The 26,372-nt window shown below is 24.4% G+C and overlaps 27 protein-coding genes and 4 non-coding genes across 31 annotated transcripts; 16 read left to right on the top strand and 15 right to left on the bottom strand.

The window, feature by feature from the left end:
• The first annotated feature begins 340 nt into the window (after window positions 1–340).
• Window positions 341–2,022, top strand: BNATCHR190 (hypothetical protein). Its single annotated transcript, XM_001712729.1, is given in 6 exon segments — window positions 341–541; window positions 561–824; window positions 843–968; window positions 988–1,081; window positions 1,101–1,275; window positions 1,296–2,022. 6 exon segments carry the CDS (start codon window positions 341–343, stop codon window positions 2,020–2,022), a joined length of 1,587 nt encoding a protein of 528 aa, XP_001712781.1.
• Window positions 2,023–2,139: 117 nt separating this feature from the next.
• Window positions 2,140–2,395, bottom strand: snRNP-F (mRNA splicing factor snRNP-F; the record flags this gene model as incomplete). The annotated part of the gene is given in 2 exon segments (XM_001712728.1): window positions 2,140–2,244; window positions 2,264–2,395. 2 exon segments carry the CDS (start codon window positions 2,393–2,395, stop codon window positions 2,140–2,142), a joined length of 237 nt encoding a protein of 78 aa, XP_001712780.1.
• Window positions 2,396–2,452: 57 nt separating this feature from the next.
• On the bottom strand, window positions 2,453–2,883 carry tfIIA-gamma (TFIIA subunit gamma; the record flags this gene model as incomplete). Its single annotated transcript, XM_001712727.1, is given in 4 exon segments — window positions 2,453–2,584; window positions 2,603–2,686; window positions 2,705–2,713; window positions 2,734–2,883. 4 exon segments carry the CDS (start codon window positions 2,881–2,883, stop codon window positions 2,453–2,455), a joined length of 375 nt encoding a protein of 124 aa, XP_001712779.1.
• A 63-nt stretch (window positions 2,884–2,946) lies between these two features.
• On the top strand, window positions 2,947–3,241 carry rps27A (ribosomal protein S27a; the record flags this gene model as incomplete). Its single annotated transcript, XM_001712726.1, is given in 2 exon segments — window positions 2,947–3,078; window positions 3,098–3,241. The coding sequence occupies 2 exon segments, from the start codon at window positions 2,947–2,949 to the stop codon at window positions 3,239–3,241; spliced, it is 276 nt and encodes a 91-aa protein (XP_001712778.1).
• Window positions 3,242–3,253: 12 nt separating this feature from the next.
• Window positions 3,254–5,317, bottom strand: prp22 (mRNA splicing factor PRP22; the record flags this gene model as incomplete). Its single annotated transcript, XM_001712725.1, is given in 8 exon segments — window positions 3,254–3,443; window positions 3,463–3,744; window positions 3,763–3,947; window positions 3,967–4,383; window positions 4,403–4,570; window positions 4,590–5,141; window positions 5,161–5,253; window positions 5,273–5,317. The coding sequence occupies 8 exon segments, from the start codon at window positions 5,315–5,317 to the stop codon at window positions 3,254–3,256; spliced, it is 1,932 nt and encodes a 643-aa protein (XP_001712777.1).
• Window positions 5,318–5,352: 35 nt separating this feature from the next.
• prp14 (mRNA splicing factor PRP14) lies at window positions 5,353–5,675 on the bottom strand (the record flags this gene model as incomplete). The annotated part of the gene is given in 3 exon segments (XM_001712724.1): window positions 5,353–5,494; window positions 5,514–5,560; window positions 5,580–5,675. The coding sequence occupies 3 exon segments, from the start codon at window positions 5,673–5,675 to the stop codon at window positions 5,353–5,355; spliced, it is 285 nt and encodes a 94-aa protein (XP_001712776.1).
• Window positions 5,676–5,750: 75 nt separating this feature from the next.
• Window positions 5,751–6,206, top strand: BNATCHR189 (hypothetical protein). The annotated part of the gene is made up of 1 exon (XM_001712723.1): window positions 5,751–6,206. One exon carries the CDS (start codon window positions 5,751–5,753, stop codon window positions 6,204–6,206), a length of 456 nt encoding a protein of 151 aa, XP_001712775.1.
• A 66-nt stretch (window positions 6,207–6,272) lies between these two features.
• On the top strand, window positions 6,273–7,024 carry clpP-1 (Clp protease; the record flags this gene model as incomplete). Its single annotated transcript, XM_001712722.1, is given in 3 exon segments — window positions 6,273–6,485; window positions 6,505–6,761; window positions 6,781–7,024. 3 exon segments carry the CDS (start codon window positions 6,273–6,275, stop codon window positions 7,022–7,024), a joined length of 714 nt encoding a protein of 237 aa, XP_001712774.1.
• A 160-nt stretch (window positions 7,025–7,184) lies between these two features.
• Window positions 7,185–7,256, bottom strand: BNATCHR1t72. The gene has a single exon. It is a non-coding gene; the product is annotated as a tRNA-Met (tRNA).
• A 16-nt stretch (window positions 7,257–7,272) lies between these two features.
• prp43-1 (spliceosome dissassembly protein PRP43) lies at window positions 7,273–9,359 on the bottom strand (the record flags this gene model as incomplete). The annotated part of the gene is given in 11 exon segments (XM_001712721.1): window positions 7,273–7,372; window positions 7,392–7,597; window positions 7,617–7,744; window positions 7,764–7,879; window positions 7,899–7,972; window positions 7,991–8,095; window positions 8,115–8,291; window positions 8,311–8,493; window positions 8,514–8,873; window positions 8,893–9,025; window positions 9,046–9,359. 11 exon segments carry the CDS (start codon window positions 9,357–9,359, stop codon window positions 7,273–7,275), a joined length of 1,896 nt encoding a protein of 631 aa, XP_001712773.1.
• A 59-nt stretch (window positions 9,360–9,418) lies between these two features.
• eif6 (elongation initiation factor 6) lies at window positions 9,419–10,179 on the bottom strand (the record flags this gene model as incomplete). The annotated part of the gene is given in 6 exon segments (XM_001712719.1): window positions 9,419–9,607; window positions 9,627–9,737; window positions 9,757–9,887; window positions 9,907–9,951; window positions 9,971–10,058; window positions 10,078–10,179. The coding sequence occupies 6 exon segments, from the start codon at window positions 10,177–10,179 to the stop codon at window positions 9,419–9,421; spliced, it is 666 nt and encodes a 221-aa protein (XP_001712771.1).
• A 35-nt stretch (window positions 10,180–10,214) lies between these two features.
• On the top strand, window positions 10,215–12,093 carry ORF1-606 (hypothetical protein; the record flags this gene model as incomplete). Its single annotated transcript, XM_001712720.1, is given in 4 exon segments — window positions 10,215–11,447; window positions 11,467–11,658; window positions 11,679–11,938; window positions 11,958–12,093. The coding sequence occupies 4 exon segments, from the start codon at window positions 10,215–10,217 to the stop codon at window positions 12,091–12,093; spliced, it is 1,821 nt and encodes a 606-aa protein (XP_001712772.1).
• Window positions 12,094–12,106: 13 nt separating this feature from the next.
• Window positions 12,107–13,845, bottom strand: rad25 (DNA repair and transcription protein; the record flags this gene model as incomplete). Its single annotated transcript, XM_001712718.1, is given in 8 exon segments — window positions 12,107–12,184; window positions 12,204–12,422; window positions 12,442–12,699; window positions 12,720–13,123; window positions 13,143–13,386; window positions 13,406–13,556; window positions 13,576–13,791; window positions 13,811–13,845. The coding sequence occupies 8 exon segments, from the start codon at window positions 13,843–13,845 to the stop codon at window positions 12,107–12,109; spliced, it is 1,605 nt and encodes a 534-aa protein (XP_001712770.1).
• An 18-nt stretch (window positions 13,846–13,863) lies between these two features.
• On the top strand, window positions 13,864–14,258 carry BNATCHR188 (hypothetical protein). Its single annotated transcript, XM_001712716.1, is given in 3 exon segments — window positions 13,864–13,959; window positions 13,979–14,055; window positions 14,075–14,258. The coding sequence occupies 3 exon segments, from the start codon at window positions 13,864–13,866 to the stop codon at window positions 14,256–14,258; spliced, it is 357 nt and encodes a 118-aa protein (XP_001712768.1).
• Window positions 14,259–14,336: 78 nt separating this feature from the next.
• rpl37ae (ribosomal protein L37ae) lies at window positions 14,337–14,606 on the top strand (the record flags this gene model as incomplete). The annotated part of the gene is given in 3 exon segments (XM_001712717.1): window positions 14,337–14,339; window positions 14,360–14,485; window positions 14,505–14,606. The coding sequence occupies 3 exon segments, from the start codon at window positions 14,337–14,339 to the stop codon at window positions 14,604–14,606; spliced, it is 231 nt and encodes a 76-aa protein (XP_001712769.1).
• On the bottom strand, window positions 14,600–15,112 carry rpl7A-2 (ribosomal protein L7A; the record flags this gene model as incomplete). The annotated part of the gene is given in 3 exon segments (XM_001712715.1): window positions 14,600–14,761; window positions 14,782–14,970; window positions 14,990–15,112. The coding sequence occupies 3 exon segments, from the start codon at window positions 15,110–15,112 to the stop codon at window positions 14,600–14,602; spliced, it is 474 nt and encodes a 157-aa protein (XP_001712767.1).
• Window positions 15,113–15,118: 6 nt separating this feature from the next.
• On the top strand, window positions 15,119–16,775 carry tcpE (T-complex protein epsilon-SU; the record flags this gene model as incomplete). The annotated part of the gene is given in 5 exon segments (XM_001712714.1): window positions 15,119–15,172; window positions 15,192–15,324; window positions 15,344–15,662; window positions 15,682–15,793; window positions 15,813–16,775. 5 exon segments carry the CDS (start codon window positions 15,119–15,121, stop codon window positions 16,773–16,775), a joined length of 1,581 nt encoding a protein of 526 aa, XP_001712766.1.
• Window positions 16,776–16,862: 87 nt separating this feature from the next.
• On the bottom strand, window positions 16,863–17,201 carry BNATCHR187 (hypothetical protein). The annotated part of the gene is given in 3 exon segments (XM_001712713.1): window positions 16,863–17,027; window positions 17,047–17,154; window positions 17,175–17,201. The coding sequence occupies 3 exon segments, from the start codon at window positions 17,199–17,201 to the stop codon at window positions 16,863–16,865; spliced, it is 300 nt and encodes a 99-aa protein (XP_001712765.1).
• An 11-nt stretch (window positions 17,202–17,212) lies between these two features.
• On the bottom strand, window positions 17,213–17,281 carry BNATCHR1t71. The gene has a single exon. It is a non-coding gene; the product is annotated as a tRNA-Asp (tRNA).
• On the top strand, window positions 17,279–18,434 carry dip2 (nucleolar rRNA processing protein; the record flags this gene model as incomplete). Its single annotated transcript, XM_001712712.1, is given in 4 exon segments — window positions 17,279–17,726; window positions 17,746–17,806; window positions 17,827–18,262; window positions 18,282–18,434. 4 exon segments carry the CDS (start codon window positions 17,279–17,281, stop codon window positions 18,432–18,434), a joined length of 1,098 nt encoding a protein of 365 aa, XP_001712764.1.
• Window positions 18,435–18,460: 26 nt separating this feature from the next.
• On the top strand, window positions 18,461–19,610 carry rpl7A-1 (ribosomal protein L7A; the record flags this gene model as incomplete). The annotated part of the gene is given in 5 exon segments (XM_001712711.1): window positions 18,461–18,976; window positions 18,996–19,106; window positions 19,126–19,185; window positions 19,205–19,315; window positions 19,335–19,610. 5 exon segments carry the CDS (start codon window positions 18,461–18,463, stop codon window positions 19,608–19,610), a joined length of 1,074 nt encoding a protein of 357 aa, XP_001712763.1.
• Window positions 19,611–19,628: 18 nt separating this feature from the next.
• Window positions 19,629–19,909, bottom strand: snRNPE-2 (mRNA splicing protein; the record flags this gene model as incomplete). The annotated part of the gene is given in 3 exon segments (XM_001712710.1): window positions 19,629–19,757; window positions 19,777–19,863; window positions 19,883–19,909. 3 exon segments carry the CDS (start codon window positions 19,907–19,909, stop codon window positions 19,629–19,631), a joined length of 243 nt encoding a protein of 80 aa, XP_001712762.1.
• Window positions 19,910–19,986: 77 nt separating this feature from the next.
• snRNPE-1 (mRNA splicing factor snRNPE) lies at window positions 19,987–20,910 on the top strand (the record flags this gene model as incomplete). The annotated part of the gene is given in 5 exon segments (XM_001712709.1): window positions 19,987–20,030; window positions 20,050–20,362; window positions 20,381–20,557; window positions 20,577–20,689; window positions 20,709–20,910. The coding sequence occupies 5 exon segments, from the start codon at window positions 19,987–19,989 to the stop codon at window positions 20,908–20,910; spliced, it is 849 nt and encodes a 282-aa protein (XP_001712761.1).
• Window positions 20,911–21,012: 102 nt separating this feature from the next.
• On the top strand, window positions 21,013–21,231 carry sf3b5 (mRNA splicing factor 3b5; the record flags this gene model as incomplete). The annotated part of the gene is made up of 1 exon (XM_001712708.1): window positions 21,013–21,231. The coding sequence occupies one exon, from the start codon at window positions 21,013–21,015 to the stop codon at window positions 21,229–21,231; it is 219 nt and encodes a 72-aa protein (XP_001712760.1).
• An 18-nt stretch (window positions 21,232–21,249) lies between these two features.
• On the bottom strand, window positions 21,250–21,997 carry BNATCHR186 (hypothetical protein). The annotated part of the gene is given in 4 exon segments (XM_001712707.1): window positions 21,250–21,465; window positions 21,486–21,567; window positions 21,587–21,921; window positions 21,941–21,997. 4 exon segments carry the CDS (start codon window positions 21,995–21,997, stop codon window positions 21,250–21,252), a joined length of 690 nt encoding a protein of 229 aa, XP_001712759.1.
• A 144-nt stretch (window positions 21,998–22,141) lies between these two features.
• Window positions 22,142–23,431, bottom strand: rpoF (RNA polymerase subunit F; the record flags this gene model as incomplete). Its single annotated transcript, XM_001712706.1, is given in 5 exon segments — window positions 22,142–22,411; window positions 22,431–22,715; window positions 22,735–23,082; window positions 23,101–23,234; window positions 23,254–23,431. 5 exon segments carry the CDS (start codon window positions 23,429–23,431, stop codon window positions 22,142–22,144), a joined length of 1,215 nt encoding a protein of 404 aa, XP_001712758.1.
• A 45-nt stretch (window positions 23,432–23,476) lies between these two features.
• rpl13A (ribosomal protein L13A) lies at window positions 23,477–24,097 on the top strand (the record flags this gene model as incomplete). The annotated part of the gene is given in 5 exon segments (XM_001712705.1): window positions 23,477–23,485; window positions 23,505–23,588; window positions 23,608–23,765; window positions 23,785–23,959; window positions 23,978–24,097. 5 exon segments carry the CDS (start codon window positions 23,477–23,479, stop codon window positions 24,095–24,097), a joined length of 546 nt encoding a protein of 181 aa, XP_001712757.1.
• A 59-nt stretch (window positions 24,098–24,156) lies between these two features.
• tcpD (T-complex protein delta SU) lies at window positions 24,157–25,850 on the bottom strand (the record flags this gene model as incomplete). Its single annotated transcript, XM_001712704.1, is given in 7 exon segments — window positions 24,157–24,438; window positions 24,458–24,747; window positions 24,768–25,092; window positions 25,112–25,362; window positions 25,382–25,510; window positions 25,531–25,720; window positions 25,740–25,850. 7 exon segments carry the CDS (start codon window positions 25,848–25,850, stop codon window positions 24,157–24,159), a joined length of 1,578 nt encoding a protein of 525 aa, XP_001712756.1.
• On the top strand, window positions 25,833–26,165 carry BNATCHR185 (hypothetical protein). The annotated part of the gene is made up of 1 exon (XM_001712703.1): window positions 25,833–26,165. The coding sequence occupies one exon, from the start codon at window positions 25,833–25,835 to the stop codon at window positions 26,163–26,165; it is 333 nt and encodes a 110-aa protein (XP_001712755.1).
• On the top strand, window positions 26,166–26,285 carry BNATCHR1s81. The gene has a single exon. It is a non-coding gene; the product is annotated as a U5 snRNA (small nuclear RNA).
• Window position 26,286: 1 nt separating this feature from the next.
• BNATCHR1t70 lies at window positions 26,287–26,349 on the top strand. The gene has a single exon. It is a non-coding gene; the product is annotated as a tRNA-Glu (tRNA).
• Window positions 26,350–26,372: the final 23 nt, after the last annotated feature.

Below are 26,372 nucleotides of genomic sequence, written 5' to 3'. Positions count from 1 at the left end.
TTATAAAAAAATAGGTATTAGATCATTGTTATAACTGTAGTTTTGATTAGACTCAATAATATTACCTTTTTAATACTAGTAGTTTTAAAATCAATTAGTATATTTAAATTGAATTTCTGTACTTCAATAATTATTTAAGACTTTTAATAGAATAATACTATTAAATACATAGAAAAGTAGTTAGAAGCTAAATTAACAATAAATTAACCTAGGAATTTCAACTCCAGAGAGATATTTTTCAATTTTTATTAGAGATGTACTCAACAATGGGTGACGAAAAAAATAAGAACAATATTTTTTATCAACTATCAACAAGTAAAGCAAATTTTATGAGAATGATATGAATTTAAAAGCAATAAAGAAAGTTATTAAAATTATAAAAAAATTAATAAAAAAAAAAACTAACAATGTGGTTTTTTTCCAAACTACTCTTATAGATTTAGACTTGAACTTATTAAAATACTGTGATTTTATTTTTTTACTTCTTCCACCAAATGAAAATATCTCTTTCGGATTATACCAGTTTTTATTCGAATGCAAAGTCATAAATAATAAAATAGGAGTTTGGAATCAAACAAATAAATTACATTTGCTTAGTTGAAGAAAATTTCACCGAGGATGTAATAAAGAAGAATTTAAAACAAATAGAAAAATTTACAAAAATCCATTATGGTATCGAAACAAATTCAATATCAATACAATTAAAGCTATATCAAAAATTTAAACTTGATGATATTATCTATTTTTTAAATATCTTAAAATTTTCTAAAGATACAAAAACTAAATATTTAAATACGAAATTATTTATTCTTAACAAGATAAAAGTTTTATCATCTTTATAGTGTTATACTCAAAAAACATTATCAGATTCTCATTATAAATTTATATTAACAGGAATCCTGTTTAATAAAATTTCATTTGATACCAAGTTTATTTTACTAAACGATATTGGAATAATTAGATTAAAGGTATTCTTTGTCTGAATAGAAACGCAATTATGAATCCTATAAAAATAAAATCGTAATCTTACTGATCATAAAAAAAAGAGCTAATAGAAATTCTTTTCTAAGTCTAGATAAAAGTTAAATCCTTCACTTTAGACATTTATTTTAAAAAATTACTTTTAAACTGGAAATATAATCATTATATAGAAGGTTCCATTACTTCTTCACAACCACTTTCGTCTATAAGTCTTTATCAAATTCATAAGTTTAATTTATATAATAAACCCGTTTGTTCTTTAGACTTAGTTTTACTGGTCTCAAACGCATTTAAGTTGATCCCATTTATAATAGAATCATTATAGTCTTGCTAATATCTTATTTTTTGACAAATATGAATTTAGTAATAAAAGAAAAATTTAACAAAAAAAGCAAAAATTATTTTTTCATCCGAATAAAAAATAAAGTAGATTATAAATTTGTGATTATTAAAAAATTAGAGCTATTTAATACACAACTGATCGGAATAGGTAGTTATGTATCAAAAATTAAATCAAGTACAAAGTTATTTAAAAAAATTGCCAATTATTCAAGCATTTGCCATGAAATAAAAAAATCCTATAGTTTAAGTCTTTACTTTTGCTCTAACATATCTACCTATTTTTCATTTGGATTTAAATATACAATTTTATTTAAAAATAAAACATTTTTATTTAGAAATGCTCACCATTGCTTGGAAAATAAAAAAAAAATTTCACACTTCCAAAAGGGTAGCTATCTAAAGCCTACTCTTTTTCCAAAAACAAAAATTTTCTCTTCTGCTGTCTGTAATAAAACGAGTAAATATATTGATTGGTCTAGTACATATTGTAAAATCCATATTTTTTCGACTCTTATTTCTTCGACTCTATACTTTTATTTAAAAAGTTCAAGAAGTGATTGCGATGGGTTTTCCTCAGTCATAAAATTTAAAAGCAATGTTAATTATACTATCTTTAACTTGTCTTTAAAGAAAGAGATACACTTAAATTATTTCAATTTACTTTCTAAATATAATTTATTAAAAACTAATGAAATCTAGTTATAAAGGATAATAAAATAGTATATATTTATCATTCCAAATCTAAATTAGTGTTTTATTAAAATAATTTAATATATTTTATTTTACAACACTATTTACATAGTTTATTATTTATAATTAACTCAAATTTGGCTCAATTGTTTGAATACAAGAACATTTCAAGAATATTTCACCAATTGGACCGATATTCATTCCTTTAATACTTTCATTAGTATTAAACATCTTATTTATAGAAAATTACCTGAATATTCATCCAAGAATCAAAGGATACTAGAATACCATTGAACGAATAGTCTTTAAGTATTACATAAATAGTAATTTTTTCTCCAACTAAATTTTTTAAGAAAGGCTTAGGGTTACAAAATTTCTTCATCTAGTATATCCAATCTTTTTTATACTGTAAATTAAAAAAGATGTTACCACGATGACCTCATGTTTTTTCAATCAACATTACGTAACACTTTTCCCTAGATATGTTAATATGAGAAAGATATCTAACTTTTTTTCTTTGAATCGTTAATCCTGTTTTAAACTTAAAATCTAAACTCGTTAAATACCATATCTATAATCCATTTTATACTTTATCTATATTAGAATATTCTTCTACTACTCCCTTAATTTTAGCTGTGTTGCAAACCTTTTTTTTTAATAAAAAGTTTATATACTAAAATTAACATACTACTTGATCATACTAAAAATAAAATATTTTACCATATTTAAAATTCTAAAGATCAATGCTGTTCTAATTTTTCTTTTTTTATAAAGTTCTATTAAAACACTAATTAAAGATATTCCAATTTTACTTGATCTATAAATAGTAAAATAATCAAACACAGATTTAAAAGAATAAGCTTTTTTCATTGATTTAAAAAGTATTTTATAAATGTGATCATTTTTTTATTCCAGTATATAAATGATACTTCTATGAGAACTTTATCTTTGTACACTCTTAGAGGAGGAAAAAAGAAAAAAAAGAAAAAAAAAATTCCCAACACGCCAAAAAAAATATCACATATTAGAAAAAAAGTAAAATGTAGCATTCTTAATATAATAAAGGTTCTTTATTTTATTATAGATCAACTCTAATGGATTACAAGTTAATGAGATCTGCCGAAATAAAAGTTGCTTTTACTCTTGCTTTTTAGCAAATCATTCAAATCGAAATTCATGTGGTAGATGCGGAAGATCATATATTAAAAAAAAGATTAACTTAATTTAATGTAACAATTAATTAATTTCTATTTAAATATTCTGACCATTCTGGCTTTGTTTTTGATACATTGTATAAATATTCTCCACTTATATTGATTATTGTTTCAAAAACAATCCAATTTGGTTTAGTACCTAACAGTGAACTTTTGGGATGCAATTTATATAATGTTTTTTCATAAATAATTTTATAATATTCATTCTTAGCTTTTCTAAAAAGTTATTTTATACCTAGCAATATTTTTACTGAAACCTTTTGTAAATGATTTACAAATATTTGTATAATTTGATCCTTTACAAATAATTTTAATATCAAGTTTCTTAATCAAAAACAATAATTGTTTGCAAATTTTTTTAGAATTAGCTAAATACAAGTAATTCAGAGCATTTTGTACACACCATTCACGGCTACTGTTATTTTTTAACCATTCTTTATAAATATTCAAATATGTTACATGATCTCCATATAAACTATTAAAGTATTTAGTTTCATTTTTTAATGATACAAGATTTCTATCTTTATAAAATTACTTTTCATGAAACAAATTCGAAGAATTCGAAATAATTCCTATTATGATAGCTATTTCGATAGGTACAAAAAATGTTATTGATACCAGTAAAACTCTACTAAGCTTCGGGTCGATTGGGAATAAGGACATCAAACGACCAGAATTTGTAAGTTCTCCTTTTTTATTTAAAGCTTTTAACATAAATAGCTATTAATAACCGCGTTACTTCTTCTAGAGCTTTTCCTATTGCAAATATAGATGGTTTATCAATGAAATCAAAACTCATCACATTTACATAACCTAATGTTTTCAATATCAAAATTGTATTCAATAAATTTGACCTTTTGATTTCTGGAATATTAGATTTTCTCATCTCATTGTTATAAACATACTCAGTATATAATCTAAAACACTTACCATCAGATACTCTTCCAGATCTACCAGCCCGTTGATCCGCTGACGATTTTGATATAGGCACTATTAGAAGATTTTCCGAATTCGCTTTAGGATCATAAAATTTACTCTTTACATAACCAGAATCTATCACGTACCTAATACTAGGGATTGTTAATGAAGTTTCAGTTATATTAGTCGAAAGTATGCATCGTCTTGAATTAATGGCATGCTTTTTAAAAATTAACGACTAATAAGAAAAGAGTAACCTGCTTGGAAACAGGAAGATTACTGAATATTTTTAAGACTTTTAGTCGAAGTTTGGATTGATTATTGACTTTATGAATATTTTTCTCAAAATAATTCTCAATAAATTCTATATCAGATTTACCTGTCAGAAAAACTAATATATCTCCAAGTTTTTCTTTTTTATGGATCTATTTATTGATGTGATACATAAATTATAGCTTGTATTGCCATTTTTAAATACTCGAAATTTAATTTTTTTATAAATAATATAGAAACTCGAAATTTCTTTCCAGGAATTGTGAAAATCGGGCATCTGTTCAAGAACCAAGAAAATTTTTTAATATCTATAGTTGCTGAAGTTATTATAAATGTTATTTTCTTATTTTTTTTCATAATTGATTTTGATAAACCTAGTAGTATATCTGTATTTAATGTTCTTTCATGGGCTTCGTCTATTATGATATGTGAATATTCTATTAATACAGGGTTAAGTGATAATTCTTTTAATAAAATACCATCAGTGCAATATTTTATTCTAGTGTTAGAAGAAACGTTGTCCTCAAATCTTATGGAAAATCCAACAAGACAACCAATTTCTGATTTTAGCTCATTAGAAACCCTTAAGGCTAAGCTAACGGCTGCTATTCTTCTAGGTTGTGTACAACAAATATAGCTATTTGAATAATTATCCGATCTTAACAAAATTTGAGGTATTTGTGTTGACTTTCCAGACCCAGTTTCTCCATAAATTATTAAAACCTAAATTCAATATTACTACTTTATTATTTAGAAGAAATGGTACTAAAACTTTTCTTATTTCCTCAATAGGTAGACTCATAGAATCTGTGCTTAATTCAGGTTTTTCTTTTACCTTTATTTAATTAATAAACTTTTTGATGAGTTAAATAACTATTTTTTAACTTATTAGATATCATAAGTAATCAAAGGTCTCAATTATTATTTTACCTTATTAAATTGTAACGAAAAAGATTAATACTATAATATATTTGTTCCTAACAGTCAAACCAGATATGTTATTAGATACAAAATTCTTATCATAAAAATTCTTAAAAATTATAAAAGCTGTCCCGTGGGTCTCTTTTTGGATACCTCTTTAATTAATACTTATACATTCGAATTTGATAAATTTCTCCAAATCTTTCAAATAAAGTTACCAACTATAAATTTTAATTGTACTTCTTCTAAAGAAACGTCGACTGGTAAATTTCTAACATATAAAATTCTATTGCTTTTATTATACCTTTTTACATGTAATTTCTTGGGAGATAACATATTTGAGTAATTATTTTGTACTGGAGTAATAAATTAAACAAATAGTACTAGCGATAAACATATAAATTTTTGTGAATGTGCAAAAAAAGGGAACAAAGAATCTTCAAAGATAAAAAGTTAATAAAGATCAAAATTAAATTTTCTAATAATATTACTTGTTTACGCAATCATCTAAAAATTAGAAGTTTACACAATTTTAGAATTTTTTCTAATTATCCTAATTATAATAAAAATAAAAAATTTATGAATAACGGTTTAATTTTATATCTACTAAAAGATAAAAATAGAATTTTAAAATTTAAAAAAATCTTTACAAGCAAAAGCATAGAAAAAAATAGATCTAAATCCATATCTATTTTTAATGCTAACAAACTAAAAGCATCTCCAAATCTAGAATATTTAAAGTCAAAAATAGTCAAATTAAAACCATTCGATCAAATAACAGTGAATCTCGCTAAAATATTTGATGTTAAAAAAATAACTAATCCCGCTAGGCTGAAAAACAAATTTAAAAACTTATCCAGACAGTAAGAATATAGTAAACAGATTCCACGGAGAAAATATTAAAACTAATTATAACTAATTAACCATTAAATGATGCTCTCGACCAAAACAATCTCTAGGAGTCAGAAAAATATTTCAATTATAAAGAAGCCACTAATTTTTCGAAATATTTCTATAAATAATGACAAAAAATTTTATAATTTGGTAAAAAGAAAAACTAGTGTTTTATACTCTCCTAGTGTAGCTAATGCCCCCGACGTTCCCTCGTTTCTTTTTGAGAACTCTATCATATTTATAGGGATGCCGGTATCATAGAATCTAATAGCTTACAGAAATTACAATAGAATTATTATTCTGTCAATTACTATGGCAAAATAATAAAAAGTCGAAAAAATATATAAATTTTATCATTAACTCTTATGGTTCTCACAGTTCTTACACCGATATTAACAATATTTTTGGAAGTTATCTAACTTTAATTGACCTAATTGAATTTAATTCTTATCAAACAAATTCCATCGTAATAGGAAAGTCTTTTGGAACTGCTTTATTCTTATTCTTGACTTCTTCTACAAACAAAAGGTATCTCAAATAAAAATAGAATAGCTCTTGAGAACTCAAGCTTTTCATTTGAAACTCCTTTTTTATACAGTAGCACTAGAAGTTTGTCTAACTTATCTAATTCAATAATAGAATTTAATACTTTTATAAACTATATGAAAGAAAAATTTAATTATAGCCTACATTATAATAATAGTCTTCTTCAAAGCAAACGTTATTTTAATTCTAAAGAAGCACTTGAAATAGGAATAATTGACGAAATCTTTACTTCTAAAAATAACTAAACATATATGGTTTTAATATTTAAAAACTTTGTAGTTCTCAACCTTTTATCTTTAATTTTATTATTTATATAAAAAGAAATAACCTTTTTACTATGACAAATATCTATTTATTTAAAAAGATATTTTAAAATCATAAATGATTAATGGCTACTTCCTCACATTCGGAGTAGCTCAGTGGTAGAGCAATGGGCTCATAACCCAATGGTCCCAGGATCGTTACCTGGCTCCGAAAATTGATTGCTTTAACTTTAGTCTTTATTATAATAATTCTTCATCCATGAATCGTTTACTTTCGTAACAATACACATAAATAAAGCTGTTGAAAAAAATAAACTATTATACATCACACTAAATATATTAAAATTACCATCGATAGCTTTTATAAACTTTACAAGATGGATGTATTAATACAGAATGGTGATCCAAATCTGTTATATACATTTTTTCAGTAAGTTTTCTTGCTGTCTGTAAAAAATATCCTGAAAAAATAGCTTTTCTGATTTTACTAAAATAATTTCGATTATCCTCAAATTCTGATATTAATTTTACGCCCAGCCTGTAGCAAAGATTAATCTATTAATAATGTTAAAACTAATTTAATTCTTAACTTGTCCACAAACTCTAGCAATTTATAATTCATTCCATTTTTACTTGCCCATATTTTACTTTTGCATTTACTCCTCCAAAGGTGATAAATATTTAAAATAGTCAGATGATCTCCTAATTATTATATTTTTACCATCTTTATGAATAATACCAGATTTCCACCCTTTTTCGATGTTTATAGTACTAGAAGATCTCATAGTAAAATTACTAGATAACATCGCTATTATAGAAATAATTTCATTGCAACATCTAATTAATTTTGTTTTACCTATATTTTTTTGATTCAATGATAGCTTTAGTACTTTGAGGTTCAATAGGTATTTCCGACATTACTAATCCAATCTAAATTTTATTTCTTACTTTTGTTAATAAACCATTACTATTCAAAGCTCCCAATAAGTTCAATAATTCTAATGCCCTCATAATGGTTTCTGGTGGCGGGGGGTCAATAAAATCAAAATGAACCTGATTCAATAAAAATTACCAAATCTTCAATTCCAATTTTTTTGATTATAAGAATCATATTATGAAGATTCGTTCTTAAAATTTCCGGACACAGTTGATCCGCTAATTTGAAATTAAAACAATTTTCCGTATATAACCTAAAACATTTTCCTGGCTTTGTTCTACCTGCTCTTCCTGATCGTTGGTGGGCTGATGCCTTTATTGTAATTTAAAACTTTTGAGATAGGATAAATTAACAGTGAATCTATTTTTAACCGTGGATTAAATATCTTTATCTTAGAAAATCCTCCATCAATCACAAATGAAATTCCATCTAGAGTTATAGAAGATTCAGCTATATTCGTAGATGCTATAACATTAAAATAAACATCTTTATCTTTTGAATTATTTTTATGCAACTATAACAATAAGTGAATACTTGGAATAACTCTTCTTGATATTCAGACGACAAGTTAGAATACAGAGGATACACTCTGATGTTCTTTTTATATAATTTTAGTAATTTAGTCATGATTAGACAAAATTCTTCTATATCATCTTCTCCTGTAAGAAATAATAAAATATCGCCTCCGAAAAATGATCTTTGAATATTAAATATGAGCATAATTGATGTTCTTAAATAGTTTTTTTCTGCATGTTTCGCATAAAGTAACTCTACTTCAAAAAGTCTTCCAGGAACCAAAATAGAAACAGTATTCCAAAAGTAATTGAAAAATTTATTAACTTCTAGAGTTGCACTCATTATTATCACTTTCAAATACTTTCTCAATTTAATAATCTTTTCATTAATGATTTACCTCTTTAAATATTCCAAGTAATAAATCTGTAAATAAAGTTCTTTCATGGGCTTCGTCAATGATGATTGTTGTAAAAACTGACAATAAAGGGTCTGAAGCTAGCTCTCGTAAAAGAATACCCTCCGTTAGATAACTTAAATTTAAAAAACTTACATTATTTTGGTATGCTTTGATACACATCTTTCAAATCTTACAGAGAATCCTACCAAAGAACCTGTACTTTTTTCTATCTCCTGGGATACTCTCTTAGCTAATGACATAGCTGCCAGACGTCTTGGTTGTGTACAAGCTATTTTAGAATGAGGTTCAATATACTCATTTAATAAAAATCTAGGAACTTGTGTTGATTTACCTGATCCTGTATCACCAATTATGATTAATACATTTTTTATCTTTAATTGCTTCAGTATATGATCTCTTGCTTCAAAAATTGGCAGACTACTATCATTTAACAAGAAGTGTATCATAATGAGTTTCTTTAGCTGGCGGTATATACCTAATTACAAAATCATTTAAAAATAACTCTTTAATTAATGAATTTGTTAATTACTTTCAATTCATTATTATTTGTTGACGAATTCAATAAACATATATTTTTATTAAATAACAAAGCTAACCCAGGATAATTACATCCATTAGAAACAGTGGTACAATATAAAGGAAGTTCGACTGGTTTTTTAGTTTGTAGATAATATTCCAAATAAACAGGAGAAATCTTTAAAAAAAATCTATACTAAACAAGAATTTTCAAAAATCATAAAGTTGAATTTATTTATAGTGAAAAAATTGTTTTCATACAGATAAACTGAAGTTTTTAAATAACTTTTAATTTTCTGAATAGTTTTCTAATCTCTTAAAAATTACTTTTTGCAAATTTCTTCCTAAAATAGTATGAAAGTTACTCACTGTCATAAAAGATCCTGGATTATTTCGATTATCATCGAGTCTGAGTATTTTTATATCATCCCAAGAGTTTTTGATTAAATATCTTAGTTCTTTAAAAAAACATGAAACTATAGTCTGAAAAAAAGTTTGATATTATCAATCCATTCGTATTCCCTATAATGAAAAATTTCACCTAAAATCATATTTCCTATAAAATTTTGATCATAACTCCTAAAGGGTATCATTTTTAGTTTCTTCCAAATTTTATTAGATGATAGAACCTATTTTATTAAATAGAACAATATTCTTACAGACATCTTCAGAAAAAATGCATATCTTATCTGTTATTGTTATATAATTTCCAAAATTTTCAATACCCTTTAAATAAATTTTAACAATCATTTACTAATAACAATTTTTATTATTTGACTATGACAATGAACGTCAAAAACAATTTTCATAAACTAAAAGCATTCTTCAAAACTTTTATATGCCAACTCTTTATAGACGATTCAATAGAAAAGAAATTGACAAAAAAGTTAGCTTATTTTAAAAAAAAAGCTATGTTTAACATATATTTTTCTAAAAAAATTTTTAATAATGATATTATTAAGATTTTTATTCTTAATCCCACAGTATTCAATAAAGAAATTCAAAAACAAATTTTACAATTTCTATCAAGATTTTCAAGCATTGAAAAAGATACTTTAATGAATAATAAAACTATTATAAATTATCATATCCCTTTTATTCGATATTTTAAATATAATTTATTTTTAAATGACTTTTTTTCTGGTCGTCTTATCTATTTAAAAGGAACTGTAATCAGTATCATCACTAATATTGTAAATATTGATAAAATTGTTAATTATAATAAAAAAATTAACTTATTTGAGGAGCAAGAACATGATATCTTTTATGAAAATAGATCCATGCTAGAAAAACCCAACTATTTTAATTCCGAAAATATTCAACTTGGATTCAGTCAATTTTCAAATAATAGTAATTTAGTAGTTCTATATTCGGATGATAAATATAAACTCACTAGTAGATGTTTCTTAGTTGATACTTTTATCGAAAATGCACTTATTGAAAACGTGATTCCTAATGACGTAATCATGGCTCTAGGATTCAGTTCTGTTTTAATTTATCCAAACAAATCAAACATAAAACTATTTTATAAATTAAAATTTATGAGTTTAAAAATATCATTAGAATTTTACAGACCTAACCGCACTTATATAAAACCAAGAATGTTAGGAAAATTGTTTTTTTATAATTTGGGAAATAATAAATATTCTAATTGCATTTTTGAAAGCTTGACAATTCCATATTGGTCTAAAATATTACTTTTTCTAGTTTTAATTCATACTAAATTTAAAATTTTAGAAACAAAGCATTTAAATTTTAGAAACTTTAAAATATTGATTGATAGTAATGATATATTTTTAAAAAACCAACTATTAAGAAGACTAGTTTATTATGCTAAAAATGGAGCTTTTATTGATAAATTTTCTTTCCTTAAATCTATAGATTTATTTAAATTTGATCGTTTATCTTCTAATTCTTTATTTCATTCAATGATAGGTTGTTTTCTTCTTATAAACAAAGGAATCATCATCATAAAAAATAATGCTTTTGACCATATGACAAGTAGAATCCTTAATGAAGTACTTTTAACATTAAAAGATAATAGAACATAAAAAGATCGATTTTCTAGATAATAATTTACTTATAACAATCAAATATAATTTTAATTTCATACTAATCAAAAATTCACAAGATTACCGTAATTTGAGTCATAATGACATTTTTAAAAATATCAAATGTCATTATGTTATTTGTCTAGACACTAATAACCGTAGTTCTTTTCATCTAAAGGTATAATACTAAATTGAAAGAAATTAACCTATTTGAATCATTCTTTTAAACTATATGATAGAAATATAATAAAAGAACGCAAAGTCCAGAGTGCACAAACCATTAAAAAAATGAAAGGCAGATTTTGTTTTACAATTCACACGAACTCTATGAATCTTATTAAGGCGTACTATCGGCATGTAGTTACGAATTGTACAATTATGAAATTTTCACATAGAACTAAAACTTTATTAAAATTTTTTTATTCACTTTTGAGAAATTTTAACATCTCTTTACAAAAGTAAAATATTATAAAAAAGGTATGAGAAAAGCAGCCTTGGTGATTTTATTGTATTGCTTAATTTATCGTGTACTACTGCTAGAAGCAAATTAAGAAGAATAGTAATCGTATATGATATTTTGTACTCGCTATTGATTACAATTAATCATCTATAATTATTGAGATTTATTATTTATAAAATTTTATTAACATTTTTTTATTTGTAAGTTTTTTTACTTTAGTTTTTAAGGTTTCAATAGAAAAATCCTATATTTAAGCATTATACTTGTCTGGCAAGAAGACTCTTTCTCTTTTTAGAATAATAATGTTCTACTGTATTTTTTGATATTAAATTTATGAAAATTGAATACTTTTTCACAGATTTTAAGTTATTAGCTCTCATAATTCTCCCTATTCTTTGAATCTCTTGAACACTTGATCCTCTATCGCTTGAAATTTGAATAATCAAATTAGCATTGGGAATATCTACTGAGGTATCACCCACCTATTTTATTGAGTTGAACCTTTGAAAAAAGAATGGCATTATTTTTATTATTATTTGCTTTAAATTCTTTGATTAATTTTTCTCGAATTATTTTAGATGTTTTACCGCTTATAGAATCAATCTTTAAAGCTTTTCTGATCTTATTGTGCAATTTTATTGAGTCGCAAAAAATAAGAATATTGAATTTTATAGAATATAAAAAATATTTTATCAGATACCTACAAATCTCTATTTTATTAGGGTTCATTGTAGCTATATCGAATTTTTCTCTGTTAGACTATTTAAATAATATTTAACTTTAGAATTTTTATAGATAAGCTGATCCATTAACGGTAAGTCAATTAAGATTTCGTAGTATTTTACAAATGATATGCTACCCGAATGTGTCAGTTGTTTCCATTTAACATTTACTAGTTTAGGACCAATAATTGTATCGCAGTAATTTATTCCGCCATGATCAAGTTTAAAAATAGCTGTTAATCCAACTCTACCATAACTGTGTAATTTTATCAATCTATAAAAAATACAAAACGTTTTTACCAAACCTAAAGTTCTAATTAAATGACATTCATCAAAAATTATTAGATCCCAGTTGGTAAAAAAGAATTTTTTATTAAATAGAACGCCTAAACCTTTTCTAATGCCTTTGAAAGAAATAATTTTATAAGTACTTAAAAATATTGCATGCTCTTGCAGATTTACTAAAATTTTAACTAATACCCTGATAGTTTGTCTTGCCATAAGAACTTATCTCGATTACACATTCTTTCTTCAAGTAGGTCCATCTAAATATTTGTTCCTTCCATTGATTTATCATCAGAAAATTAATAACAATACATAAAATGACTGTTTTGGCATAAGACATTATTAATATTCCAACGAGAGTTTTCCCAGATCCACAAGGCAATATCAAGTAGCCACTTTTAACTGTGTTATCTATACATAGTTTAACCTTACAAAATTCCTATGAAATAATTAAAAACTTGATGATCATAGAGTACTACCCCTGGACGTAACCGCAAATTAAGATCCGCGCTTTTTTTACTTCTAATTAAACGGTTAATTGGAGATTTAAATAATCGCTTATTGTACTTTTGATAAATAGAGACTAACATATCTTTTAAAAATGTAAAACTATCGATAAGTATTTTACCTGAGATTATATCTATAATTTAATTCAGATAAAATGCAATTAAAAGTTGCCAGAGAAAAGCCCATATACATATTATTAAGTATTCTTGAAAATGTTTTCCAATAAATCAATAACCTATTTTTGTAACATCCTTTATTTATAATTAGCTTATATAAAATAGTTATTTTGTTTTTAGGTAATTTTCTGACAGATATTTTATTATCAATTAATAAAAGTCTATTAGATAACTTAGAACCTTAGCATAAAAGTGAAAACGTAAAAAAGACGCATACTTAAACATCTTGATATATGGCATCAACTTTCACCAGTAACCAATTAGATAATAAACATTATCAAATAAATAAATCAATATTAAAAAAATTACTAAATAAATACCAACAAAAAGTATATAAATAAAAAAAAGATTAAAAATATTAAATATCAATTACAATTAAAAAGCATGCTCAACTTACGGAATGAGAGTCTTAGAAAAACGAAAATGTTAAACTATCAATAATAGTAAAAAAATGAAAAAATCATTAATTTATTATTATGACTTGATAAAAGTATGTATTAAATTATTTAATTTGAGAGAACATTTTATTCAAGATAAAAATGTTAGAGTAAAAATTTTTTATCCAAATAAATGTTCCAAAAAATTTAAGAATAAAATGAAGTACCTTTTAACAATATCAGAATGTTAAAGAAGTTAAAGAGATTAGTCCTTAATCTAAATTTTAATTAATAAATATTGCAAATTAAGTAGTTTTCATAATACTATAATGGTTTTATATTTTTGACTTAGATTAAAAAAAACATTAAAAAACTGTGTTCCAAATTTGGAGCAAAATACGGATCTTCTTTAAGAATTAGATACATGAAAATAGAAAAAATATGTAAAAAGACTTATAAATGTATTTTTTGTAATAAAGTTAAATTATAAAAAATAGTTAGCAATTATCAAAGTATCTACAGGCCTTTGGAAATGCAAAAAATGCCACCAACAAATGACAGGAGGAGCATATGGATTTCATGCCTTCGAAATTCAATAGTAAATAATTTCTTGCTGACCGTAACTAGTTTTATCATTAATCTCAATCAAATCTTTTATTCTCTTTAAAATAGTAGAGTCCATATCACTAGTTTTATTAATGCCTATCACAATCTGGTTTTTGAATTGGGAAAAAAAGAACAGTTTAGATTTACCCTATTGAAAACAATAGATACCCTTATACTAATACACGGGACTGAAAAAATTTTACATAATGTAGGTATCCATAAAATTACATCTATTCTAGTTGCATTTGCCGAATACACAACGATGTGAAGTTTCTTCAAAATAATATTATTAATCAAGTCTTTTATTCTTATGATAAATAATGAATTTGAGAATTTATATTTAACTTTCATGAAAAACTAGTTAAAATCCTAATACTTTAATGATTTTTAAAATATCTATTTGATTTACCGCAAAAATATTATCTAGAATAGGATCATTACAAATGTATTGTTGATATTTCATTAGCTTTTTTGATATTTGTATGCTATGGCCTTTCATATTTAAATGACTAGTCCAACCAAACTTATTTGTTTTAACCTTTTTCTGAAAGTAATGCAAGTTAATATTACTTTTTCAGAATATAAATAGTATAAAATTAATAAAATATTGTATTCTTATTGGAAATTATATCGCAAATTCCCTCGAAAAACTATTAGGACCAGATGGAAATAATTATTTTCTTATTAAACATAAGGATAATCATATAATCGGTCAATTTTAATTTACTAGATAATAATCCAACTGAATTCATAAGGCTGTATGAAGCTAAAATAAGGTATTCTAAATTGATGGTTCAATTCATTTCGAATATTAAACTCCAATCAAAAAAATTTATATTGCATAGCATGATAATAACAACATGCTTTCTGAATAAAATATTAATGGTTATGGATTCCGGGATTCATCCTTATAAGATATTACAAAATTTTAATTTAATTACGAAAATACTTATAAAATTAGTCAGTAAGTTCTCGATCTCTTTACCGGGCTGGACAAAGTCAAAACATACTATTTTAAAAATAATATCAGAGTTTATCGGAGAACTAACGTTTTTTATCACTTAATAGAAATACTCGAATCAAAAATTTGTTTTCCATCCTTTGTGTTGATTCCTATCTTTATATCTATGATTATAAGAGAAAAAATGCAAATTTAAATCTAATAAATGTTAAATTTTCAGTAAAAGATCGAAGGTCAGATTGGAACGGTCATTGAAGAAAGTCGATTACTTTCAGGAATTTTGATAAAATATTCTTTTGATAATTATAACATACCAAAATGTATTGTTAAGCCTAAAGTGGCAATCTTCAATCACCCGCTATTGTTTTTTCCAAAAAAATCTAAATACTGCGCATCTATAAATGAAATCCACGGACTTCATTATAAATATTTCAATGAAGTGAAAGAAATAGACTACTTCCTTAAAAAATTAAATCTTTTCGGTGTTAATTTAATTCTTACTCAATGGGGTATAGATAATTATATCAATACATTCTTATCAAACAACTTTATTCTAGCCGTATCTTGGCTTAAAACACAGGAACTAGAATTAGTTTCGCTAATAAGCAAAGCAAGGATCCTACCAAGGATACAAGAAATTAATTACAATAAATTAGGCTCTTTATCACGCATTCGTGAAATCCAAACAGGTTTTGGATACTCGATTTTAGCATTTGAGTCATTTAAAAATTTTAATTGTATTTCTATTCTTATTACGGCCCCGACAAGTGATCTATATAGAACTATCAAAAAATCCTTACAAAGTGCTTTAAAACTAACTGATCTTCTATTTAAAAATACATATTTGATTATTGGTAAAGGAGGGTTTGAAATTATTGCGTTATTTTTTCTGCTTAATATGAATACTCGTCTTTTTAAATCTTGTAACATATTTTTACTTATTTTTTGTTCTGCTCTGGACGAAATAATAGAAAGAATAGTTCATTCATTTAAGAGCCATTCAAAATTTTATCTTCTGAATAAAATATTTTGTTCTACTAATAACCATTTATCGATTTATACAAATATTTTGAACAACCTAAAATCCGGAAATAAGTGGGTGGGCTTATTGGATCCTTCCATTATTATTAAAACTCTTTATTATATGGCAATTAATACGATAAATGAGATCATATCGGTTCAAGAAGTTTATTATGGGTAATCAAAAACTAGTACATTTTTACAAAAAGCAAATTTAAAACCAACTCATTTACATATAAGTTTTTATTTTAATAAGAAGTTATAATAATTAAAATCTTTTTTTTATCACATTTCTTTGAAAGTGTGATATAAAATTTTTTTTTAACATATTTTTATTTGTATACTTATCGCTGACTGAAAGAAAACTTGCTACTGGTGATATTAAATGTGGATTTTCCATCATGTAGCCATGAGTAATAAGCAAAGTTTGAATCTATTAAATAATAGAAAACTATTTTCTTTTTTTCTTTAAGACGATATAAACTTTTTTCATAGGGTTTTTTGATGGCCGAAATCTTCTTATTTTTTTTAAGTTTCTTTATTAATATTTTGAAAATTTTCTACTAACTTTTATTTACACTTCTAAGAAAATTTGATGAGTAAGCATGCAATAGTTCTCGCCATAGCCGGGAATTGAACCCGAATCTCCTGCGTGACAGGCAGGGATACTACCGTTGTACTACTATGACTTATTATGGAGTAACATTGCTTAGTAATCTGTTATATATGTTTAAATATCCCCATCAGAATAGCATATTTTTCTCACATTGTAAAAACTCATCATTTAATAAATATAGAATTTACTCGTTGATTAATAATACCATTAAAAAGAAAAATTTAAAATATTCTTATTTTACAAAATTAAATAACTATAGTTACGTACCTAAAACTGGTTCTGGTGAAACACTCATTTCTTATAATAATTCTATTCCATTTCTAACAGCTTTATCTCCAAATATTAGATTCATTGCCATTTGTTTATCAAACGGATTAATTGATATTTTTTCATTGAAATCATTTGCAAAAATATCTACTATAAATGCTTTTGCTACCAATTTTTATTTTGAATGGTTTCCTGATGAAAATCAAAATTTGAATAATTCTAATATTAGTTTTTTATCTTGTACTAAAAGTATTTAATTACAAATTAGATAACAAGATATATTTCTGGAATAATAAATTTAAAATTGTTTCCCATCTAAAAATGAATAAGTAGGATCGTATCATGCTAGATTTATTGAAAATGGTAGAAGATTCTTAACCTTTAACTCAGATACCTCTTTATACATCAGAGATATTGAGACATGTAGGCTTATATCATACGAAAAAATATACAAAAGAAAACTTATAAATTTGGATTACGATAAATTTAATAATTTAATTGGTCTAGGTTATGATGATGGATCTATTTTGATATGGGATAATAATCAAAGAAAGATTACGAGAAAAATATTCTTAAAAAATTCAAAGATGACGAATATAAGATTTTTAAAAAACAAAAGATCTTTGCTTATATCAAATAGTAAGCAAACACTTTTCATTTGGGATTTTGATTCAAATAAAAAACCAGTCACACTAAGGTCACAAAATAAAACAATAACTGGAATATCAACAATTTTCAATTCACGAATTAATTTTATTACAACCGAAAGAGATGGTCTTATTAAAGTATTATTTATTAATGTAGATATGGAGTAACGAATATACAAACAAAATCTTTACTAAATTACAAGTGTTTGACACAATAGACTATCTAGATGCCAATATAAAGAATATGTTAATTATGTCTGTGATCACAAATAAGTCTACCGTAAAAATTTTCAAATTACATACAGATTAGTAAACTAATTTATAAGTGATTCTTAAATGATTAAAAATTATCAAGATATATCTTTAACAAAAATATCATATGAAACCATTCCTTTAAAAATATCAAAAACTTTACCAGAAGAAATTACTTTTAAAGTAAAACTCAATTGGGATTTAAATATTTTCATAAGAAATAGATTTTCTAATATACTTAAAAATTCTAAATTAAATTTTCGTTTGACAACAGAACGTGATGTTACAAAATACATTAACTTTCAACTTATAAATACTAAAAAATTTTATATTTATAAAAAGAAAGAAACATCTTTACTTTTTTCATACTTTTTTCTTAATTATTTTATAAAAATTGTAGAACAATTCTCAACTATGGATAAAAAGATAATATTTTTATTCATTAAAGTCTCTTCTTTACATACTTTACAATCATATTTCATCAAGTGCTTGATTACATACATTTACTTAAATTCAGAAATTTCAGGGTTAAATAACTTTGCATTGAAAAAACAAGACAACATTACTAAAAAAGTTTATCAAAATAATGAAATTAAGGAAGTTAGATTTCATTTAGTAGAATAAAACTTTTTCTAACAGTATACTATCTAGTATAAAAGACAATCTAGTTTCCGAGACATCCTTTCTAATGATAATACGATTAAAAGGTAAATTCGACATTCAACCAAAAGTAAGATAAAAATAAATAGGTCAAATCAATTTTTAAAAGTCTAGGACTTAGAAAGATAAATACAGCGATTGTTATTAAAGTTCTTACTTACTTAATAGAATAATAGTAAAATTAAGTCTCTTCTATCAAAAATAAACCCATATATAGTTTGGGGAGAGCTAAAATTTCATGCTTTTATCAAATTAGTGCTACAAAGAGGAGTATTTAAGGTACTTTTAAAGTTTATAGTTCAAAAATACTAAAGTTCATTTAAATAAAAAATCATTAATACAGATACTGAATCACTCGAATAAGAACAGTAATCTAAATCAAATGTCTGAATTCTTAGGAAATAACTTAACGAGCTATAATGAGTACCTATTGGAGAGATTGAATAAACTAATTGAACCTTTTACATTATCTAGTCCAAGAATGCATATAAATAGAAAATACTGCAAATATACAAAAAAAACAATGGGGTACGTAGGTTCAAAAATAAATACTATTTTATTAAGTATGCTATGATTCAATTATAAGTTTAACTTAAGAAAAATTTTTAGATAACTCACTAATCTGATTACCTTTAACCAATATTAAATTTTTAATTTTCTCAACCTCCTTGTTTTTCGCTACCGCTTCACTCAACACAATATTCATATACTCATCAAAACCCTATAATACTAAAATATACTATAATTTTTCCATTTATTGTCTTATTTTTTTCTTTTAAACAAACAAGAATTATATTTTTTCCGATTAAGTACCGATAAAGAAGGTTCTAAATAATTTTATTTTACTATTGGATGAACCATCAGTTTTTTCATAAAATCTTTTTTTTATTATTAATTACTTATTATAGCAAAGTGTAAATAGTATCAAAGTTCCTCAAAATAATAATTGTATGCAGCTGTTATTAATGGCTTGCTTCGTATTTGTATCTTTAAGGTGTAATTTTATAATATAGCAATCTACATTTATACAATATTTTGTTTCAGTGTATTGTTAGGCAAAAAATATTAAGAGTCAACCAAAAAATCCAATTAATACTATATTATAAATCTGGTATTAATATAAACAGTTTTCTCATTTACATAAAAAAATTGCTAATTAATATTGATAGTTCCTCTAATTCATTGTTACATTTTCAAACAATTATCAACGATAGCGATATCGAGAAAATTATACCCTATCTTTCTATTTCTGATACAAAAACTACAAAGGGGATTGAAAAAACCAAAAAGTACTTACTAATTCATATCAACGAATTTAATAAAAAAGTAGTATATCCTGTATAGATAAATTATTTACTATTTAATTACTGTTTAAATCAGTTTAATAAAAATGATATAATCATTTTGCAGCAATATTGTTTAACACATTATTATAAATATTTGAACCAAATTAATTTATTAAGTTATCAACATATTTCGAAAACAAACAATAAACTAAACTTGTTAGTCTTCATGGTAAAAGTTTTATTTTATAACAAAGAAAAAAATGATTATAGAAGAAAAAATATACGAACAAGTCATAAAATCAGAATATTTTGTAGATTCTTGCCTCAAAAGTAATTGTTTCCTTCTTTTAAAAGACGATTCTAACACGTATATTTAATTTTATTAGCTACATGAAAAAAAACTCTTATCCTTTTAACTTTTTCAAAGTATCGGTTCTATCCTTATTATCGAAAAATAGTATAAAAAGCTTAATAAAGCTAACCCAACTCTTATTTTTGAATAGTATTATTATTTTTAATAGAAAATCTAATAGACATCTATACTTATTACTACAAATACCCCTTAAATATTACTTTTTACATCGATAAAATTGCTCTGAAAATTTATTATTTTCTTATACATCTTGTTAATTTAAACCGTTTTTAATTTTGTTCTTCCTTTATTTTCTACGTATACTCATAAATATTCTAATGCTAGTCTTCAGTAATCAATTAGATTTTCTTTTTTGGAAATATGAAGGCACTGGAAATAGAAGAACATCAGAAAAAGAATGGATTTCTCAGATTCATAGAGATAATATTAGCTTCATTTTAGAAAACTACGGTCTTTTAAAAGCTTTATCACTTAAATATAATGTCACAGTCTCAACGCTTAAATTATTTCTATTAAATTCTTGGTTCATGTATTAATTAATACTCTTTACTTATTTATTGAGAATCAAAATTTACCCAATAATTAGTACTATGAAATTTCCTTCCACTATAATTCAAAATTTCTCCAGGTATTTGTGCTCTTTTAACTTTCAAAACAAGAGGAGATCTTTTAAAATCTGATACTTTATTAAATCTGGTGTTCTCAGAATTATCTCTATTGTAATACTTTTCTAGTACTACCGGAAAAACATGGAATAGAGGATTGTTAATCTGTTTTAATAATATTTAACATTTCTTACATTAGCTTTTATTCTTGTTCCAAAGAGATCTGATGTTTTATAACTATGTAATTTTATATTTTCTGACATAATACTATTAATTTAAAAAATACCATCTAATATCATTTCCGATTGTAAAAATTTCACCTACATTATGTTGAGCTACATAAACTGAAAAAACTTTTTGTCCTTTGTAAATTCTTGAAAAACAAGGACTTTCTTTTTCAATATGTGATTTATAATTCTTTTTATCATTTTGTAGTTTAATTAGATTAGTTTTTTGCATGGTTTGATTGACTTTTGAAAGATGGTTCCATTTTCTGATATTTATTTTATCTATTTGTAAATCATCATTTAGGTCAGATACTTTTTTATCATAATTAATATTGTTTAAAAATGTTTTTTTCTTTTTAATTTGAGCGTTTGTCTTATTAATAATCCCCACTTTCTATTATATTAAGTATTACCATTTTAGGAGGTTCAAGTTTATACATATTTTTATATAATGTTTTATATTTTGGCATTATATTACTAATTTTTAATTATTAGTTTATTATCAGGAAAGAACATGAAAAAAAGGCTCTTTAAATTTAAATGATTCCCAAGATCTTCCTACTATTTTTAAATTTGCATATGTATTATCTTTAATAATTTCTTTATAGATTTTCTCATTTCATATTTGTTACTTTAATTTTATAATATCTTATTATGCCATTGATATTAAATTGTTTGAATTTTGTAATTAAAGATATTTTTGTAGTCCGTATAAGAAAGGACGATCTTAAACAGGAATAATTCTCATTTTTTTTTGGGAAATTGAATATAATTATTTTTGGACTAGATAATTTCGTAATGCTTTTTAAAATAAATTTTAAGCTTTTTTTTATATAATCAATCATGCCTTTCTCTAATACGTTGTCACTATTAGCATATTGAATCTATTTGTTAGTAACGTACTTCTATAAAAAATACTGATGGTTTTAAAAAATTGTACTTAGAAACAAAGCCTGCTCTAGCTTCAAAATACAAAAAAAAGTGTAATTTTTTAACCAAATGAATCATATGCTTTATATTATAGTATTTGAAATTTCTCGATGTGTTGTAATATCTTCTGGCAACAGAAAATATATCCAGTGAAATAGATGATCTAAATAATTCAAATTTTAGAAAATCTTTGCACTTTTTCCAATATTCTCCACGATAATTTATAACAAACTCTTTTAGAATTTTTATTAAAAAATACTTTTACATTTTTTAATACTTTACATATGACGCTTACGGTTTTTGTCCAAGTCAAATCAGATAAATATCTGATTACCTTAAAGATAATAATTAATATGGATATATTCCCTAATAATCCAGCATAGTTTTTATAAAAAGAATTTTTAATAAAATAAAATTTTAAATGATTTAATAACTTTTTAAATAAAAAATTGTTAGCTACCTTAAAAGATATTGTTTTTAAAGTTCTTAGAGAGTTGATTTTTCGTTTTAACTTTAATTTAAGATAATTAGTGAATATTTCGAAATTATTTACCAAAATTTTACTATTAGTAAAAATAGAATAACTATTCTTTAGATACTGAAAATCAACTGGAATACTTAAGTACTAAAAATAATGTATAACTTTTATCGAAAAGAACTTACTCTGTAAAAATCGTAAAAATATTCTAACACTTGGTGAAGGTACTCTTTTGTAAAGATTAATTTTCTTAGATCTAAAAAACCACGGAACTAACAAGATTATATCAACGTCACTTTCTTTATAAATTGTGGAAACCTTTAGTTATTCCACAGTGTGTAGTTGATCCAAAAATCGTTGAATAATAGTACTGAGTTGAATTATTAACTGTAATTTTCTCTAAATCTCTTAAAGCTAAAAGTATGAAATAATAAATTGTTGTTATAAAGTGGGAAATTTTTAGTAAACTAATTGATCGGTTTAAACAAAACCCCATGCTTTTAATTAAGTGCAGTTAGCAACTATTTGAAAATAAGGTTCAATGAAGAAAGTAAATATTTATTTTAAAGACAATTGTCATCGATGGAAGAAATCAACTAATAGGGAGATTAGCATCCAACATTGTGATATTACTCAAAAAAGGTTATACATTGGTAAATTTAATTAAATTAGAAAGTTATAAGATGTAAAGATTTAGTTTTTTCTGGTCGATATGAGCACGTATATAATAGAATATTAAAAAAAAAGAATCTTAAAACTAGGACTAATCCAAACAAAGGTCCTTACTTTTTCAGCAATCCATCCTCTTTATTAAAAAAAATTGTAAAAGGGTTTGATAAAAATATATAGTATGTTGAATAAGTTGAACAAATCTCATACTTTATTATTTAAAAGTGTCGAATGTTTCAATGATACTCCTAATAGATACATCTATAACTATAAACTCTTTTTAAAAAACTCACATAAAAATTATAAATTGAAACCCGATTCAAAATTTACAAAGTTATACGAAATTTTACCAAAAGTAAAATTAGGTTTTTAGTTTGGGTGGCAAGATCGTTCCAGTTGCACAGAGTCAAATTCTAAAAATGGAATTAGAAGCACAATTTATTCATTTAATTCTAAAAAATTAAACAATTTAATTTCTCAGAAATATTATTGAAATACTAAAACAGAAGTCTTCAGCAACACCTCAATGAATTCAATAGAAATAATAATTACCTATGATTTAAATTTAAAAACTTGTTCCAGGATTTTCGAGGGCTGGCAAGAACCAATCCAATCCGATTGAAAAAATTTTCTCGAATTAATATCAAATGAAACTTTTTTCATTGAACTATCAAGATTGAATTTAGTCAATCTCTTTATAATAAATACAGGATTTAGACCACAATTAACATAAACTTGACTCATCAGAGATTCTAAACTCGATCCTAGTAGTTTTAGAAAAAAACGATCTTTAATATTAAAATAATTTGAAAACGAGAATATATCATTTATAAGCTAATAAGTATACACTTACTTTTACTTCTGTACATCCACCAGTAAACATAAATCTTAAATCTTTCAATGCTAATAAAGATGATCGAAGAGAATCAAATACTGCTTTTTTGAAATACATAATTTCATTGTTTGTTCTGCCTCTAATTATAAGAGAACATCCCACATTTTCAGTACCTTTGCAAACTATAAACTGTTTTTCCTGTAGTCTTGATAAAAATAACGTTTTTATCTTACCCATCTTATACTTTTCTATCGCATTGTTGGTCGTACTAATTGAAGCAGATACTAGATATGATATCTTCCTTAAACCTGAATAATAGTTTTTTAACTTCTTAAATCTAAATTGTCAATAAATAATATTTGTCTTCGCTTTAAATATCTATCTTGGGCCTCATAAATAATATTTTTCGTAAGAAGCAGCTCATACCCAACATTAACTAGTGCCTGAGTTTTATACAATAAATTCTGAAGATCTAAATTTTTTAGGATATTAACAAAGTTTGATGTTTCTTGTTTGTTATCTTTGAATAAAAAAGAAGGGGTTTTACTCATTTCATTGTTAGACAGAATAAAAGACCTTGCATTTTCAATAAACATATCGTTTGCAATACCCGCTATATTTTTTAAGACTATTCCTTGATCCAAAAAGCTTTCCTATTAACGAGCTCTATACTTTACCATCACCCCCAGGCACTCTTATTATTTTAATATCATTCAATATATTTTTCTTTTTGTATTTTAATAATGCCACCATGGTTAGTTTTGAAAAATAGTTAATATATTCAAAACTAATAGATGATTTTAAAATAGTTTTACAAGAGTTATATACCCACCAAAATAACGCGTTTTTGCTAAGATTTTTCAGTAAAATTTTAGAGTTGGTATCAATAGATGAAATACCTATCTTCATTGACAATCGTAAACCTAAAACTAATTGCTTCACCCTTTATTATTTTGACTATTTCAATATCATTCTTATAAACGAGATTCGAATTAAAAATAACATTACCAATTAAAACGACAATTGCATTCATCTCGGACCCGATTTTTTTTTCTAAAGATTTTATGAAATCTATATTGAAAAATTCATACCTTGAAACAACAAAGTGACGGGGTTTTTAATCCTAAGATTTTTAGTTATAACATAAATACATTTAGTTTTTATAATTTTTCTAGTGAGACTATAGATCATCTTTTCCTTTAAAAAATTAATTACTCGTCCATATGGTCCTAAAATACTTTTAATCATTGAAACAAAAGATAGTATGCCAATAAAAACAGTCTTATAAAAAATGGTAAACTTTACGAATCTCCATAGAATCATTCTTAAATGTTATAGAGAAAACTACAAAGATCATAATTAAAAGAAAATCCCTGTTTAAATAATAATTGTTATGAATACATTTAAACATGCATGTTTTGTCAAGAAAGTTATCAATGAAAACAAGATATCATTTCTATCAAGAACTAAAAGAAAACTTTATTTAAAAAATATATTAGTTTTAATACATAAAAAAAAATGTGAGTTTTACAAGCTATTAATTTTTATTGATCGAAATTATAAGAATAATGATAAGGCAAAAAAAAAAATTAAAATAAATGCAGATATTAATAAAATTCAAAATAAATTACTAAAGCAAAAAATTATTGTTAAAAACTATAGGCTAAGAGTAGAAACTAAAAACACAAACATTGAACGATACCTTAATAAAATGTACCTAGAATGACTAAGTTTTAAATGAATATAGTATTTAGCAATTTAATCAATTTCGGATTAAGTGTATCTATTCTTTCGCCTTTTACTAAAGAATACTTAAAATAAGAGCACAATTTTTGCTTCCGATGTAGTCTAGATGGTTAGGATATACGGCTTTCACCCGTAAGACTCGGGTTCAAATCCCGGCATCGGAGAATATATATTGTTAGACCTGTTA

The sequence above is a fragment of the Bigelowiella natans genome, assembly GCF_000002455.1.
Source record: "Bigelowiella natans nucleomorph chromosome 1, complete sequence".
NCBI classification, from domain to species: domain Eukaryota; phylum Cercozoa; class Chlorarachniophyceae; genus Bigelowiella; species Bigelowiella natans.
This window is presented reverse-complemented; position numbering and strand designations above follow the sequence as displayed.